At 33.6% G+C, this 17,602-nt stretch overlaps 2 protein-coding genes across 3 annotated transcripts in view; one reads left to right on the top strand and one right to left on the bottom strand.

The window, feature by feature from the left end:
- LOC111423960 (Syntrophin-like 1) overlaps positions 1–17,602 on the bottom strand; it is a 167,661-nt gene that overhangs the window by 67,910 nt on the left and 82,149 nt on the right. The gene's annotated exons all lie outside the window — the stretch shown is intronic.
- On the top strand, positions 5,474–16,202 carry LOC111423961 (chymotrypsin-2-like). Of its 2 annotated transcripts, none has more exons than XM_023057345.2 (3): positions 5,474–5,588; positions 15,402–15,922; positions 15,977–16,202. In XM_023057345.2, exons 1-3 carry the CDS (start codon positions 5,519–5,521, stop codon positions 16,124–16,126), a joined length of 741 nt encoding a protein of 246 aa, XP_022913113.2. In that variant the 5' UTR covers positions 5,474–5,518; the 3' UTR covers positions 16,127–16,202. The 2 variants fall into 2 exon arrangements, with proteins under 2 accessions (XP_022913113.2, XP_071057509.1); XM_071201408.1 differs by lacking the exon at positions 5,474–5,588 and adding an exon at positions 15,287–15,350.

A 17,602-nucleotide genomic window follows, 5' to 3' on the forward strand; every position in this document is an offset into this window, starting at 1 on the left:
TAGTGCTAGTGTAAAACTAGCACTAACACAAGCTCTCGAACTAGAATCATTCGGGTTTAGCCGCCTTGAGAAACGTGCGGTTAAACCCGAATGTTTCTAGTTCAAGGTCTAGTATTAGTTCTAGTTTTAGCGCAATAAAAACATGCAACATAGTGATATCTTATGCTAACTAAGACCAAGGACCAGAATCGACTACGGCTAAACCTAAATGTTACTAGTTATAGGTGTAATGTTAGTTCTATTGACAGTGCAAGTGTAAAACTAGAACTAACACTATATCTAGAACTAGAATCATTCGGGTTTAGCCGTCTTTAGAGACGTGCGGCTAAGCCCAAATGATTCTAGTTCTAGGTATAGTGTTAGTTCTACATGGTAATAGTGCTAGTGTAAAACTAGCACTAATATTAGACCAATATTAGAGAGATTATTAAGATAACTTCAAAAATTTCGATTTTATACCAGTATATAGCACCACCTAGCGGAAAATATTATAAAAAGTATTAACAAAATGATTTCTTTCTCAATTCTCATCAAATATTATCTGAAACATTTTTTGATATCATTGATTATTAATAAGATAATGTCAAAAACGTTGTTTTTATACCAGAATATGATTTTGAAACTTCCCAATTAATTTTTCTTGGCTAATTTTGTAGTTGCATAATATCTTATAAATTAGAATCATTTTGACACACACCAATACATTTGGTACATTTTTTGCAAAGTTTGAATACTTAGAAAAAAACATCGAAATAGATTTTTTTAAATTAAATCGTTGTCATTGAGTATTTTCGATATATTTCTAATAGATTAGAATGATTTTAATCAACACCAATCATCAGTATCTGATTTTTCAAAATTTGGAAACTTCTGGACAACATCCCAATTAATTTTTTTAACTTATTTTTTTATTGCCAAGTATCACGTAACGATTTCTAATCGATTAAAATGATTTTGACAAGCACTACTATATTTTTGGATTCCTATAACTTTCTAGTTCTATGTCTAATGTTAGTTCTAGTTTTAGTGCAATAAAAATATGCAACATAGTGATATCTTATGTTAACTAGCGCTACTTATCACTGTTACTAGAACTAATATTAAACCTAGAACTAGAAACATTCGGGTTTAGCCACACGTCTTTCAAGACGGCTAAACCCGAATGATTCTAGTTCTAGGTCTTGTATTAATTCTAGTGATAGTGCTTGTATAAAACTAGAACTAGGACTAAGGTTCAGTTCCAAGATAGGATCGTTAATAAAATTCACAAGTATTTCTTCATGCCAATATTTCGCAATTATTGCTTCATCAGGACGTGATCTTTACTATAAACAAACAAGCGACAAATTGTAACTAAGTACAAAATTACTAGTGCTAGTTCTACCTTTCGTTCAATAAAACTACACCACAATCTAACGCTACGTAACAATTAAAATTAGAACTAACAGTAGAGCTAGAACTAGAAATATTCGGGCTTAGCCGCACGTCTCTCAAGACGGCTAAACCCGCATGATTCTAGTTCTAGGTCTAGTGTTAATTCTAGTGATAGTGCTAGTGATGGTGCTAGTGATAGTGCTAGTGTAAAACTAGAACTAACACAAGCCCCCGAACTAGAATCATTCGGGTTTCGCCGTCTTGAAAGACGTGCGGCTAAAACCGAATGTTTCTAGTTCAAGGTCTAGTGTTAGTTCTAGTTTTTGTCCAATAAAAATATACAACATAGTGATATCTTATGTTAACTAGCGCCACCTACCACTGTTACTAGAACCAACATTAGACCTAGAACTAGAAACATTCGGGTTAAGCCATACGTCTCTCAAGACGACTAAACCCGAATGATTCTAGTTCTAGGTCTAGTGTTAATTATAGTGATAGTGCTAGTGCAATACTAGAACTAACACTAGACCGAGGACTAGAAACATTCGGATTTAGCCACACGTCTTTCAAGATGGCTAAACCCGAATGATTCTAGTTCTAGGTCTTGTAGTAATTCTAGTAATAGTGCTTGTATAAAACTAGAACCAGGACTAAGGTTCAGTTCCAGGATAGGATCGTTAATAAAATTTACAAGTATTTCTTCATGCCAATATTTCGCAATTATTGCTTCATCAGGACGTGATCTTTACTATAAACAAACAAGCGACAAATAGTAACTAAGTTCAAAATTACTAGTGCTAGTTCTACCTTTCGTTCAATAAAACTACACCACAATCTAACGCTACGTAACAATTAAAATTAGAACTAACAGTAGAGCTAGAACTAGAAATATTCGGGCTGAGCCGCACGTCTCTCAAGACGGCTAAACCTGCATGATTCTAGTTCTAGGTCTGGTGTTAGTTCTAGTGATAGTGCTAGTGATAGTGCCAGTGCTAGTGCTTGTGATAGTGCTACTGTAAAATTAGCACTAACACAAGCTCTCGAACTAGAATTATTCGGGTTTAGCCGTCTTGAGAGACGTGCGGCTAAAACCGAATGTTTCTAGTTCAAGGTCTAGTATTAGTTCTAGTTTTTGTGCAATAAAAATATACAACATAGTGATATCTTATGTTAATTAGCACTACCTATCACTGTTACTAGAACCAACATTAGACCTAGAACTAGAAACATTCGGATTTAGCCACACGTCTTTCAAGACGGCTAAACCGAATGATTCTAGTTCTAGGTCTAGTGTTAATTATAGTGATAGTGCTAGTGCAATACTAGAACTAACACTAGACCGAGGACTAGAAACATTCGGATTTAGCCACACGTCTTTCAAGACGGCTAAACCCGAATGATTCTAGTTCTAGGTCTTGTATTAATTCTAGTGATAGTGCTTGTATAAAACTAGAACTAGGACTAAGGTTCAGTTTCAGGATAGGATCGTTAATAAAATTCGCAAGTATTTCTTCATACCAATATTTCGCAATTATTGCTTCATCAGGACGTGATCTTTACTATGTATAAACAAACAAGCGACAAATAGTAACTAACAATAAGCACAAAATTATCAAAAAACCTTACAATTGCAGGGAAAAAATTGTTCATTGTAATGATCACGTCCTGATGAAGCAATAATTATTAGTGATGGGACGGTATTTGAGGAACGGTATTTTGGAACGGTATTTTTGAGGAGCGTACCGCTTCCACGCGATTTTGAAATACCAGTTACAGAACGTTACTAATATTACATATTTGTAGTGATGGTTGAGGAACGATATTTTGGAGCATTATTCTAATGGAACGTACTATTCCGGCGCGATTTTTAAAATATCCGATTACGAACGTTATATTATAACGTTATACATATAAGACAGTTAGGTTAAACGCCGTTATATTGATATTTGTTTAAGGCTCCCTTAATATTTTTTTTTTCAACTTTCGGATAGCGTGTACATACATAAATACATAAATACGATATGATAATAATATATGGGAATATACAGGGTGACTCAGAAAGAATGGGAAATCCGAATACCGGAGACACTAGACATCAAAATATGACGATTTAACCTAACATGTCTTATACAAATGTCGGTGGTTTTTAATACACAGGGTGTTGAAAGTTAAATTTTTATTTCGAAATTTCTTGATAATTTTGAAGGTTTTTGTACTATTAACATAAAATTTGGTAGTTAGATGTTTGCGAGCATGAAAAATACGAATTTGATATTTGTTTTGTGATTACTCGTAGAGGGCGCTAGATACACATTGTATGTTTGAGATATCAAGTCATGACTATTTTGTCAGTTGAGGTATGGTGAATTAGAACCAGAAATCTGAAGGAGTTTTCAATTTTGCACAAAAAAGGTACTCTTGCTTACATTGTCTAAGTCTACTGGTTTCCAAGTTATCTGCTTTTAATTGTTTCAAAGTAATTTTAAGGTTAACATTTAAAATCAATAACACACAGTAACTATAGCAATTAGTAACGATAATAATCGATAACAATAAGAATTTAACTTTCAACACCCTATGCCTCGAAAACCACTGACAGTTGTATAAGAGATGTTACGTTAAATCATCATATTTTGGTGTCTAGTATCTCCGGTATTCGGATTTCCCATTCTTTCTGACTCACCCTGTATAATTTTTTTTAACTTGCTACGAAACCAGCTATGTTTTTGCTAAAGGTCACGGTATTTTGGAACGGTATTTTTATGTAACGACCGTTCTGGAGCGCGACACGATTATGACCGGTATTCCCATCACTAATAATTATTAATTGCGAAATATTGGCATGAAAAAATAATTGCGAATTTTATTAACGATCGTATCCTGGAACTGAACCTCAGTCCTTGTTGCTAACTGGATTGAACAACTTGCTTATTTGATAGGGGAACAACTATACAAGTATATCTATTTTATCGAAAATTTTCTGCTCTTTCTAATGGTGTATAACATAAAAATATAAATATAAATTCACATGTTTTAGCTACTTTTAAACTTTGCTCGGGTCGATAACTTTCTTATATGACCAGGAGAAAACTCTAGAACCATATCTATCTTATCGAAAATTTTCTGCTCTTTCTAATGGAGTCTTTTAATAACAATAATACAACTTCATTTAAACTCATAGATATTTCTAATTTTGATTCACGAACACCCGAAAAGATCATAGCAAGTATATTTAACTCTCTAATTTTCTTAGAACAATTTAAGTGAATTATATATTAAAAAGAAACATAAATAAACCCTGCAAGGAGAGGAAAGTTCCGTCCAATCGGAAAAGATGATGTTCCAGAGACAGGACGTCGCGCCTTTATTTTTTTATGTAGATAAGATAAAGGCGCGACGTACTGTCTGGAATGCACCGTCTTTATCGATTGGACGGAACCCCCTCCCCCTAATTCGCTTAAATTGCTCTAAAAAAATTAGAGAGACATAATTTTGAAAAACTAATAACGGTATCCGATAAACGCAATTATTTCCTTATTAGCTTATTACCTTAACACGTTCAGTGCGCTCAGAGTTGGTGAAAACTGCACTGGAACATCTCACATGACGTATCATTGCGTTCCTTGTTTTTATTGGAAGTTGTTCAGATTTAGGTAATTATCGTCTATCTTTTATTTTGTCTAGTTATTCTACCAGGTAATAACATCAATCTATTATTGTGTCTATTTATAAACCCCTATCTATTTAAAGTTTACTTAAGCGAACAATACCTGAAATAGATTGCAAAACCCAGACGAAAATATTTATTATTAGTTTAAAAACTCTTGGGAAATTTAGATTTCAAGACACATAAGTGCATGTCTAAATCTGCTTATGATTGTATCAACGGTTGTTTTGAATATAACACGCTTTATGTTTATGCATAACAATTCAAATTCATTCTTTTTATTAAATATTTATTTTTGCTTATCACTTATTAATTCATAACAGCAAAAACCACTCTTTAACCAAATCAAAAGCACCTCTTTATAAACTGATAATATTCGGGAAATTTACATCGTGTCACTATAAATACGGGGAAATTTGTTTTTCATCACATTCAACAAGTTTAATTCTATCGATTATAACTTATTGTTAGAAAATGGGGTACTTTTTAATTCTTTATGTTATGCTTCTATTTGGAAGTTTCTTGGAAACCACCAATGGTGCTGGTAAGTAAAAAAATTTAATAATTTCTTTTAAAAATTATTTTAAATGTGCTCTAAAGCCCTGTGGGGAGAGGAGGCTTCCATCATGTCGGAAAAGATGGTCCTGGTGCATGTTCTAGAGAGAGGACGTCGCGCCTATATTTCTTTATGTAGGTATGATAAAGGCGCGACGTAGTCTATAGAACGCGCCACCTTTTCCGATTGGACGGAAGCCCTCTCTCTCTGCAGGGCTTATTTTTGTTTCTTTTTAATTTATAATTTACTTAAATCGCTCTAAAAGAAATTAGAAAGACATTTTTCTTCATAATGGTATTCGATAAATGTAATTATTTGACATATTTTGGTCAAACGGTAATAACATTGTGAGGTCTTACACGTTCCATATCTTTAAAGGCTTTGAGGATTATAATGCTGATAAATGAAACATGCGAATTAATGAAATTATTCTGTTTACTCAACTTAATAAATAGGGTTTAACGTTAATCCACTTTACATCGAGAGAACTAGAAAACCGTACTGAAATTTATGACGTTCCAAGCTTAGGATTAACAAAGTCACATTAAATTAACTTGGTTAATGTTCAAATTTAACTAAAAATATACATCGTTCTTTATTTATATTAAAGAAAAACCATGTGGCTCTCGTGAAACGTCTTTAATAACCACATCACGCCCGTTTTGATGTTGCTGTTTCAGGGTTGCGTATATTTGCCCCTCGAAAACTCATTGGACCTTGTCGTGCGCAACTAAAAGTCACGTTGTTGACGGCCCGGCATTTATTAAATTTTCGTGGACAACGATTTATGACCGACAATGAAAAACGAAATATTGCGAAAACATGCATATGTCATAAAAGAATGAATAAAATGAAGACATTTATTGGAGGAAATCTTAAAATAAAGTCCCATTTAAAATAAGTCACATAATTGGTGATATCTCGTCGAAAGTGTGTAGAGAAGAGTAGGAAGATTAAGAAGTGGGGAAATATTGCGGATCTAAAACCGTATGAAGTGGAAGTGCTCCTATAAACAGGGACGGGACGCGATATTAAATTTCCCATCGTGAACATACATCCTTGTGAGATGAGAACGGTATGAGGCACAGCGGGATTAATTTCGTCGAAGAGCACCAATTTTAAACCTACCGTTCGAAGTTTTTAATTATTTAGGACATGGTGTCACCAACAGAATATTGTGTCTTCCCTCTATCCGAACTATGTAAACGATAAAATCGATTCGAGACGAGATTACTTTTTGAATTTGATTTGGTTAGATCCTTCTTGTTATGGTATGCGGTTTGAAATCTAATATTCACAGGAATAAACACCGTAATAACAATAAATCTGAAACCGTGACGCCAATAATGGCTTTGGATTATCGATTATAAACCCGGCGATATTTGCAAGGTGTGCAACGTCTCTCTATGCACACCTCTGGCTTTACGATGAATTTATGACCTTAAGCTATATGCGATATCAAATTCAGGCGGATGGAGTTAATCAATAAGACGTAAATAATGAAGTTGTATTAGGAAATATCTAACCTATACGAATAGGATTTTACGAACAATATCTTATACAAAAGCCAATAAGAAAGTGGAAATGCCCGATTTGTAATCTCATTTGAATTTCGGTAAAACGCCAAAATATTGCGAAAGTACAGGCTAGTTCAAATTCGATGTCCGAATAGGCTATCTCCGAAACTATAAGAGTTAGAAAAAAAATAGCTTACATGTCATGATCTCGTTTTTCGAGAAACTGCTAATGCCAAAAACCTCCAAGCGCTATCGTTTTTTGTTTTTCCCCTAGAGGCCAAAATTGAAAATATCGTAAAACCAGCAAGTGCAATTATCTTGATTATTATTATAGGTGGAGTATTATACATTACATTACATTGCATTGCATCGACTACATATCGGGTAGGCGGACTAACCAACCTTGCATCGCGACCCTAAGGATCTATTGTACCCCCATAGATATCGTTATCAAATTCGAGAATCTGATACGGTTAACGGCAGGGCAGTGGCATAAAACATGCTCAACCGTCTCTGCTTCCTCCGCACATAGTTGGCATTCAACATTGTCGGCTAAACCCAACAAGTTGAGATGTGCTTTTAATCGGCAGTGCCCATTAGAACTTTTATGCTACTACGGGCAAGTCCTAAAATATTTCCGGGTCTCATTCCAGGAGAACTGGTCCGCAGTAGGCGAAGTCTCTCTTCAGCCCACAGTCCAATCCTATATTTGGCCATCGCAAATGATACACCAACTGCTGGTTCCGGCCCCACAAACGCTTCAGCGCTGCCATCTCGCGCTACCTTATCTGCCGCTTCATTGCCAGCAACCCCAGAGTGACTCGGAACCCAGATCAGAGAGACTCTGTTATCACAACTCAGTGTGTTTAATGTTCTCTTACAATCATTAACCAGAGCCGACACCGTTTTCACGGCTTGCAGCGCCTAGAGAGCGGCTTGACTGTCTTAGAAAATTCGTACTGTCATGTTCTTCACCCCTCTTTCAAGAAGGATTTTAGCACCCATGTCAATAGCAAATACTTCCGCCTGGAATACAGTACGGGTTGTCCCAATTTCGATGTCCACATAGGCTATCTCCGAAACTAAAAGAGATAGAAAAAAAGTAGCTTACATGTCATGATCTCGTTTTTCGAGAAAATGCTAATGCCGAAAACTCCGAACAGCTATCGTCTTTTGTTTTCGCCCTATCGGCAAAAACTGAAAATTTTGCAAAAACGAATATCTCACTTATTATCAAAGATGGAGTATTATAAATAAAACATTATATGGGCAACTTTTTACGAAGAATTCAGTGGCGTAGGTAGAATTTTTTTCCCATCTTTTATTTTCGAGATTTGAGACATAACTTTATTTTTTTAAATGGAAACCATAGTTGGCTATGACCTAAAATAATTTGTTATTTTCTTCTGATAACAAATATATATAGTTTGTGGGGTATATTTCTTATAGTTATTGAATAATTAACAAAAATTCATTTTGTTCTATTTAAAACTAATGTATGTATTTAAAAATTAATGTTGCTATGGTGATAACCATACATACTATGATGGAACATAATGTATCAATTTTTTTTGTTCTTTCTAAAACTATTGTATGTATTTAAAACTTAATGTTGTTATGGTGATAACAATGCCACGATGGAAAACATTGGGTACGTTCAGCAGGTGTCAACAGTTGAATTAAATCAGTCAGCTAGTTGTATGAGCTTTAATACAGCGGAACGAAATCGGCTGAACAAGCAATTGAGAATTAGCAGTTCAGCATAACCTAAAACTATGGCCAACAATAATATTTTTGAAAATTTTGTGTTATTATAAGAGATAATGGATGATGATGTTGATTTTAAGGCTCATTTCATTTTATACAGTTCTGCCAGTTTTCAAAATTAAAGGGGAGAAACAAAAGATATTAATCCTAACCTAGAATTTCACAACCGCTGACAAACTAAGCGCAGATTACTTACGCTGAGATATTTACTAAACTGCTGCGTAACAGCGCTGACTTAGCATATCGTTCAGCCGCGACTACTAATATAGCAACTTAACAGTTGACACCGGCTGAACGTGCCCATTGTTTCCAATTATTGCCAAAGTTTGTAGTAGTATTTAAAAATTCACTGACAACTCTGGCATTATGTGCTGGTGCTCCGTCATATTGAAAATATATCATTTGAGACTTATTTAATGGCAAATTGTCGACCAAAAGCACAATGTGCTGCCTTGATATATTGAGGTATTACCTGAGTTTAAGTTTTTATGGTAAATACTATATGCCAACATTCTATTATCTAAAAGGGCACACCATACATTGAACCTCAACCTTCTTTGAACACTCAGAGACTTCATTGGTCCAGATGACATTTTGAACAAACAGCAGATTATTTAATTTTTCTAAATATCATCTACAAAATTCTAATCTTAGATTGACATCTCCTGCACGTAAATAATGAGTTAGGCCCGCTTTGTATGGTTTATACATATTTTTCTTTCATATTCGGAAGCAGCGGTTTTTGGGTCAGACGTCTTGTTCAATTTCTCTGCAAGATGTTGATGGATTTATCGCAAGTGAAGCCAACACATTGACTTCATCCTCTTGCAGGCCATTTTGGTATGTTTTTGCACGTGGTTTGGGGATGGACCAAAAATCTATTAAATTTTCTGCTAACCGGCTGAAGGTTCTTACGTGCGGTTGTCTTCTTTCCGAATACCTTGTGAAATATAATTCCGCGGCTAACGTCGCATTCTTATCTGATAACATATAGCATTCCATCATGTTACATTTTCATAATTTTCGAAGTTCATTGTAAAGTTTTATTTAGTTTTGTTATACTTTGACACCTAACTTGCTGGTGCATCATACCAGCTCATAATGCCAGAGTTGTTATCGAATTTTTAAATACAAACATTGGCAATTATTTGATACATTATGTTCCATCATAGTATGTATGGTTATCACCATAGCAACATTAACTTTTAAATACATACATTATGTTCAGATAGAACAAAATGAATTTTTGTTAATTATTCAATAACTATAAGAAATATGCCCCACAAACTATATATATTTATTATCAGAAGAAAATAACAAATTATTTTAGGTCGTAGCCAACTATGGTTTCCATTTAAAAAAATAAAGTTACGTCAAAAATCTCGAAAATAAAAAATGGGAAAAAAATTCTACCTACGCCACTGAATTCTTCGTAAAAAGTTGCCCACATAATGTTTTATTTATAATACTCCATCTTTGATAATAAGTGAGATATTCGCGATTGTCGTTTTCGCATAATTTTCAGTTTTTGCCGATAGGACGAAAACAAAAGACGATAGCTGTTCGGAGTTTTCGGCATTAGCATTTTCTCGAAAAACGAGATCATGACATGTAAGCTACTTTTTTTCTATCTCTTTTAGTTTCGGAGATAGCCTATGCGGACATCGAAATTGGGACACCCTGTACAGTACGTACCCAGGCTGTAAGCTTGCTTAATTCGAGGTGTCTGGCAGTATACTCCTGCTCCTACCCCTTCAGGCGTTTTTAATCCATCTGTGTACAAGCAAATGTCTGCCTGAACCAGAGAATTTTCATTTTCGATCCAGGACTGCCACTCAGGCAGTACAATCTGGTATCGAGCATTAATCACTGATAGTGATACCGCCAGATCTGACGACATTGATAGCACAGTATCAGTGCTTATAATGTCTTCCGCAGCAAATTGGTAGGACATGTTGGAACAGTTTTGAGCATATTGCTTAAATCTGTAAATGGTTGTTCTAGCCACTTTCTCTATATGCAAATGAAGAGGAGATAGGCCAAGCAGAACCTCCATTCCTAGAGTTGGCGTTGTGCCTATTGCACCAGAGATTGCCAATCCAGCTACTAGTTGAATTCGTGAAAGTTTACTGATAACTGAAGTCTAAGTTTTGTCTAGGATTACTCCTAGATATTTGACTTCCTTTGAGAAAGGAATTTCTTCACCTTGGATAGTTGGGCGGATTAGTCCATCCAACTTTCGCTTCCTGGTGAAGGGCACAACAATTGTCTTTTGCGGGTTTATTGAGAGGTTCTCTCCCTTACACCAAGCGCAAATGGTATCTAGGGTCACCTGGAGGACTTTAGATATCCTCGGCAAACAGGTTCCTTTGGCCATAACGACAACGTCATCAGCATAAGCTTGTATTTCCACACCAACGGCTTCGACTATCGCAATCAGATCGTCAGCTAGGAGGGACCAAAGCAGGGGAGATAACACCCCTCTCTGCGGGCAGCCACCTCCCGGCCTGAAGCGTATCGTATCACCGTGGAGTGAAGTAGAAACTATTCTACTATCTAGCATATTGCGGATCCAACCCGCTATAGTTGCTTCCACTCCCCTGTCAAGAGCAGCTCTTTCAAAAGATTGTGGTATTGCGTTGTTGAACGCTCCCTCTATATCCAGAAACGCATAAACCAAGATTTCTTTATCCTGCAGCGTCCTGGATACTCTACCAACTAAGTTGTGTAGAGCCAATTCTGCTGATTTTCCCGCTTGATAAGCATACTGGTGGCGACTCAGTGGACCAGATACCAATGGCACCGTACGGATATACCGTTCTAGAACTTTTTCAAGGGTTTTCAGAGTTTCAAGGGTTTTCACCTTAGTCCATTCTGCCGGCACGTATTTCCAGGCGACACTCGCTCTGAAAATTTTTACCAAAATTGGCAACAACAAAGACCTCCGCTGCTGTAACAAAGCAGGAAAGATATTGTCTTCTTCAGGCGATTTGAACGGCTTAAACGTTTGAATTGCCTGGTCCACGGATGTGTAAGTGACGACTTTTCTAGCCACACTCCAATCCGTATTTGAGAGGCGCTTTGCCTTGCAGGAATAGCCCGCTGTGGCATTATTGGCCCTCATCATCAGGCTTCCTGGGAAGTGAGTCTGCATGAGAAGCTCCAACGGCTCCGCTAGAGTCCGTAAAACTACCGTCAGGCCGCCTAAGTGAGCCCAGGGGCAGTGCCGGATCTCTAGCGAGAATCTTGTGAATTCTTGCACTGCTGGGTGTATCTTTCACTCCCTCACAGAACCTCCTCCAAGGCTCTCTTTTTGCCTTACGTATGTTTTTGGTGTAATACGTTAGAGCCTGTTTATATTTCTCCCATTCACCTAATGTCTTGGCCCGGTTAAAAAGCTTCCGGACCTCTTGTCTTTCGGAGCTAAGAGATTCGTTCCACCAGGGTGTGGAATATTATAACTAAAACATTATATGGACACTTTTTTACAGAGAATTTGAATTTGGTTTTAAGATATTATGGCAATTTTCGTTTTTTTAAATTATTCGCTTATTAAATTCGTTATTTTTTTCTGATTATAAAAATATGCGGTTAGATAGGTCTATTTCTTATTGTTTTAGAATAAAGCTAAAAATAAACTTTTTTTTAGTGTCGTCAAAGAAATTAAATTTACAGTTTCCTGTAAATTATGGTACTATAACTAAAAATTATTCTACTAAAAATTTATATAAAATTTACTTTATTTTCTAATATGTAACATTCTATATCTAACAGTTTCGTAATTCATCTTAAAAAACGATTTTTAATTTGACACTTCAGAAAATTTTTAAATACAAATGTTGCTATGTTTATTTGAATTAAAAAAATATATATGAGCGCCATCTATCAATAATTGATTAAGTCATTTAATAATAATATTAAATATTAATAAAAATGTGAAATAATCCAATTTATTCCAACTTTTATTTAAAACAAATATAAATTAAATAGTTCAACAAATGTATTTGTTTCAAATAATTTTTTTTTTAATTTTTAGTTATAATTTACAGGAAACTGTAAATTTAATTTCTCCAAAAAAAAGTTTATTTACAGCTTTATTCTAAAACAATAAGAAGTAGACCTGTCAAACCCTATATTTTTGTATTTAATTATGTTTTCATTCATTATCACTTATTTAATTATTTAGACAATAAAATGATCATATACAAAGTGATATATTTTATTTAATTTTTGTCTTGACCGGTTTGGGTAATTAAATTACCATCTTCAGAAGACACGTCAAATTATTATTTAAAAGTTAAAACAAATACCACACATTTCTATACGAACACAATGACTTAACATCTCATTTCTTAAAATAAAATAACACAAGTGTACTATATTTTTGTAATCAGAAAGGAATGGTAAATGGAACATCCTGTATATTGTGTGCTAGTTGAATTGCTCATCAAGTTCTCTTTAATTAATGATATGCATGTCATATGTCTAAGTTTAATAGTTTTCCTGATATTTAGAATTTAAAGAAAAATGTGTACTAAAATGTCATTATTATTTCGTTTTTTTTAAATGGAAACAACCACTGATTACTCGCTTATTAAATTCGTTATTTTTTTTCTGATTACAAAAATATAGGGTTTGACAGGTCTATTTCTTGCTGTTTTAGAATAAAGCTAAAAATAAACTTTTCTTTTAGTGTCGTCAAAGAAATTAAATTTACAGTTTCCTGTAAATCATAACTAAAAATTAAAAATACATATTTCTGATATTTGAAACAAATACATTTGTTAAACTATTTAATTTATATTTGTTTTAAATAAAAGTTGGAATAGATTGCATTATTTCATATTTTTTATTAATATTTAATATTATTATTAAATGACTTAATAAATTATTGATAGATGGCGCTCATATATATTTTTTTAATTCAACCTAAACATAGCAACATTTGTTTGTAATCAAAAATTTTCTGAAGTGTCAAATTAAAAATCCTCTTTTTTAAGATGGATTACGAAAATTACGAAAAGTTTAATATGTTAGAATGTTACATATTACAAAATAAAGTAAATTTTATATAAATTTTTAGTTATAGTACTGTAATTTACAGGAAACTGTAAATTTAATTTCTTTGACGACACTAAAAAAAAGTTAAACTAAAAATTATTCTACTAATAATTTATATAAAATTTACTTTATTTTCTAATATGTTAAACTTTTCGTAATTCATCTTAAAAAACAGGATTTTTAATTTAACACTTCAGAAAATTTTTAAATACAAATGTTGCTATGTTTATTTGAATTAAATAAAATATATGAGCGCCATCTATCAATAATTTATTAAGTCATTTAATAATAATATTAAATATTAATAAAAAATGTGAAATAATCTAATAAATAATATAAACAAACAAATATAAATTAAATAGTTCAACAAATGTATTTGTTTCAAATATCAGAAATATGTTTTTTTAATTTTTAGTTATAATTTACAGGAAACTGTAAATTTAATTTCTTTGACGACACTAAAAAAAAGTTTATTTCTAGCTTTATTCTAAAACAATAAGAAATAGACCTATCAAACCTATTTAATAGTTTTATTAGTGGTTGTTTCCATTAAAAAAAACCAAAATTGTCATGATATCTTAAAATCTAAAACCGAAAATTTTTTTTTGACTACGTCATCAAATTCCTCTGTAAAAAGGTGTCCATACAATGTCTTAGTTATAATACTCCACCTATAATAATAACCAAGATAATTGCACTTGCTGGTTTTACCATGTTTTCAATTTTGGCCTCTAGGGGAAAAACTAAAGACGATTGCGTTTTGAGGTTTTTGGCATTAGCAGTTTCTCGAAAAAACGAGATCATGACATGTAAGCTACTTTTTTTCTACCTCTTATAGTTTCCGAGTTAACCTATTCGGACATCGAATTTGAACCACCCTGTACATCAACATTACATAAAAATAAGTTCGATTGTAAAGATCTGTACATCATTCGATTCGCTATAGTTTCTTCTATCGAAATCACAAAATTAACAATCTCAACTCTTTCCTGTTCACCTTGCATAGCCTTTAAAAGGACACCGTGTCCAAACAAAAAAAAAATAATGCAGTAACTGCATTACTACTACTACATACTATACATTGTACTAAATCTATGCACATCTATTGTATAAAAGTTGTAGAAAATATATTGGGGAGTGTCTTCAGGTAGCTAAATATCTGTGGTATGAAAGGTCTAGCATTAAGGAGAAAATTATAAATATTTATTTAACTGAAGTAAAATTTGTTTCGTAAACAATACACGGAATTCGCGGGAATCCTCGCCAAACTCAAAGCGGTATTTTAAATAATACAAATAATAAGAATTTTTTAATACATATAAAAACCCGCGTAACAATTAATTTCAAATAGTCAAAATGAATACTTCACTTCTATTAATATTCGTCTTCGCGACTAACATAATTGGTAAATATATTTAATAATCTTCTAATTTACTTTAATTTAAACATGTTTTAGCCACCCCTCTAAAAAACACCACTCGTCTTCAACAGCGCATTCGAAACGGTCAAGATATCGACATTTCAAACGCAAAGTTTTATGTATTCTTCACGTGTAGTGGGGTAATTTGCGGAGGGACCATCCTTAGTTTAACAAGAGTGGTCACAGCAGCTCATTGTACTATAGGTTGCGATCCGAAGAATATCCAAATGTACATGGGAAAGAATTCATGGGACGAACAAGGCGAACGATATCTAGCAGATAATTTATTCAGGCATCCCAAATACGACCCTGCACAAGGATTTCAATATGATATAGCTGTAGTATACGTATCTGGACAAATTCGACCGAATGATAAAGTTGATAGAACTTCATATTTATTGTATGATGTACCTATAGGTTCTACCGTTAGAAGTTTCGGTTATGGAGGTGTGACTGGTGGAGGATTTGCTAAAAAATTGCAGGTGTCTTATAATGTGGTTCAAGATTATGAAAATAATTTATACAGAGTGGAATCGTCCAGATCGGGCACTGCAGGGGTAAGTTTAATGCTGTTAATTTTTTAGATGAAACCTGATTAATTTAAAATCTAGGGTGATTCTGGCGGTCCATGCACGCTTGACAGCTATCTTGCTAGCGTTATTGTGGGAAGTGTCACTGTTAATGGTAATCATGTATATGATGTTAGTGTTAACATAGCTCGTCCAGAAATTGTGTCATTTATACGTTCTCATGGTCTTTAAAACTTAATCAATTGTTGTTATAAAAATAATGTTGATGTTAATTAAACAAAGTTTAAAATAAAATGTATTCCAACAATTCGAAGTAATTATGTAATTGTGGGCAGAACTAACCTTACTATTCATAGGGAAATGAGATATTATCATATCAGAATACAACATTCCCTATAGAGAAAATACGAAAATGTTATTTTAAGGAAATTTATTGCTTATTTAATTCTAAATAAATTTTTATTTGAAAGAAAATCTTTTTGATATATTCAATAATGATAAAGATCAAAAATTAAAAAATTTGTGTCAAAAAATTTATGACAATTTTCGCTTTTATAATACAGGGTGTTCATTTCAAAACTTTCCACCTCAATTTCTGTAAATCCGGAAGTTTAAAAAGAAAATCGCTGAAATAGGTAAAAAATAAAACCAAGGGGGACAACATTTTATGCAAAAATTGACTCACTCACTTCAACACCCCGCCGCCAGAAACCAACCCCTTAAAAATCTTAAATGGAAAGGGATACCTCATTTTAAAGGTCTTTTAAGGTACTACATGTTAGTATTTATTTTTTTTAAATTGATCGATTCGTTTTCGAAATTTCCCGCTTTAATTAATATTAAAAACTTTAATCACCTTCTTAAAAGCAAGAAAAAGTAATCTTTTATTATTAATTTATAAAATTAAATTACCATGTTCGTTTTTACAACGACCATTAAACCTTTATTATTTCGGAGCAATCGGAAATATTTAAGAAAACTAAACACGATGAAGAAATTCACTCAGACTGGGTCCGTTGCCAACATAAAATATAATGAGTCGAGAGTTTTGAATGAAACCGCTCAACTGGAAGTGTTGGGTCATTTCGGTATCAACCCCAATACTTCATTGCGCCAGGTATCTCGTGCAACTGGTATATTCTTGGGTTCTGTTCATAAAGTTGTAAAACTTCACAAATTCCCTCCTTATAAATTGAAAATACATCAAGAGCTAACTGAAGACGATTTTGACAGGAGAATATAGATTTGTGAAGAAGTGACCACTATTATTAATAATAACAACGTTTTTGTGAAAAATATCTGCTTTAGTGATGAATGCACTTTTTCTTTAAATGGATTTGTAAATAAACATAACTGCAGATATTGGAGTAATGAAAACCCTCATCTGACTGTAGAAGGGCATACACAATATCCTGAAAAAGTTAATGTATGGGCCGCCATTTTGTGAAGAGGTCCTATAGAATGGCCAGCCAAATCACCAGATTTGACGCCATTACACTTTTTTTTATGGGGTCAACCTCAAAATTTAGAAGAACTTCGTCAGAGAATTATTGCAGCTTGCCGTGGAATTCAAAGGGAAGTTTTTGAAAATGTGCGCCGTAGTTTTGAACAACGGTTGTACCATTGTTTAGCTAATAACGGACAACACTTTGAACAATTATTAAGTTGGTTTTCTCTGCAAAAAGTTTTTGTACATAATTAAATAAC

This window comes from Onthophagus taurus, chromosome 1 (genome assembly GCF_036711975.1).
Source record: "Onthophagus taurus isolate NC chromosome 1, IU_Otau_3.0, whole genome shotgun sequence".
NCBI classification, from domain to species: Eukaryota; Metazoa; Arthropoda; class Insecta; order Coleoptera; family Scarabaeidae; genus Onthophagus; species Onthophagus taurus.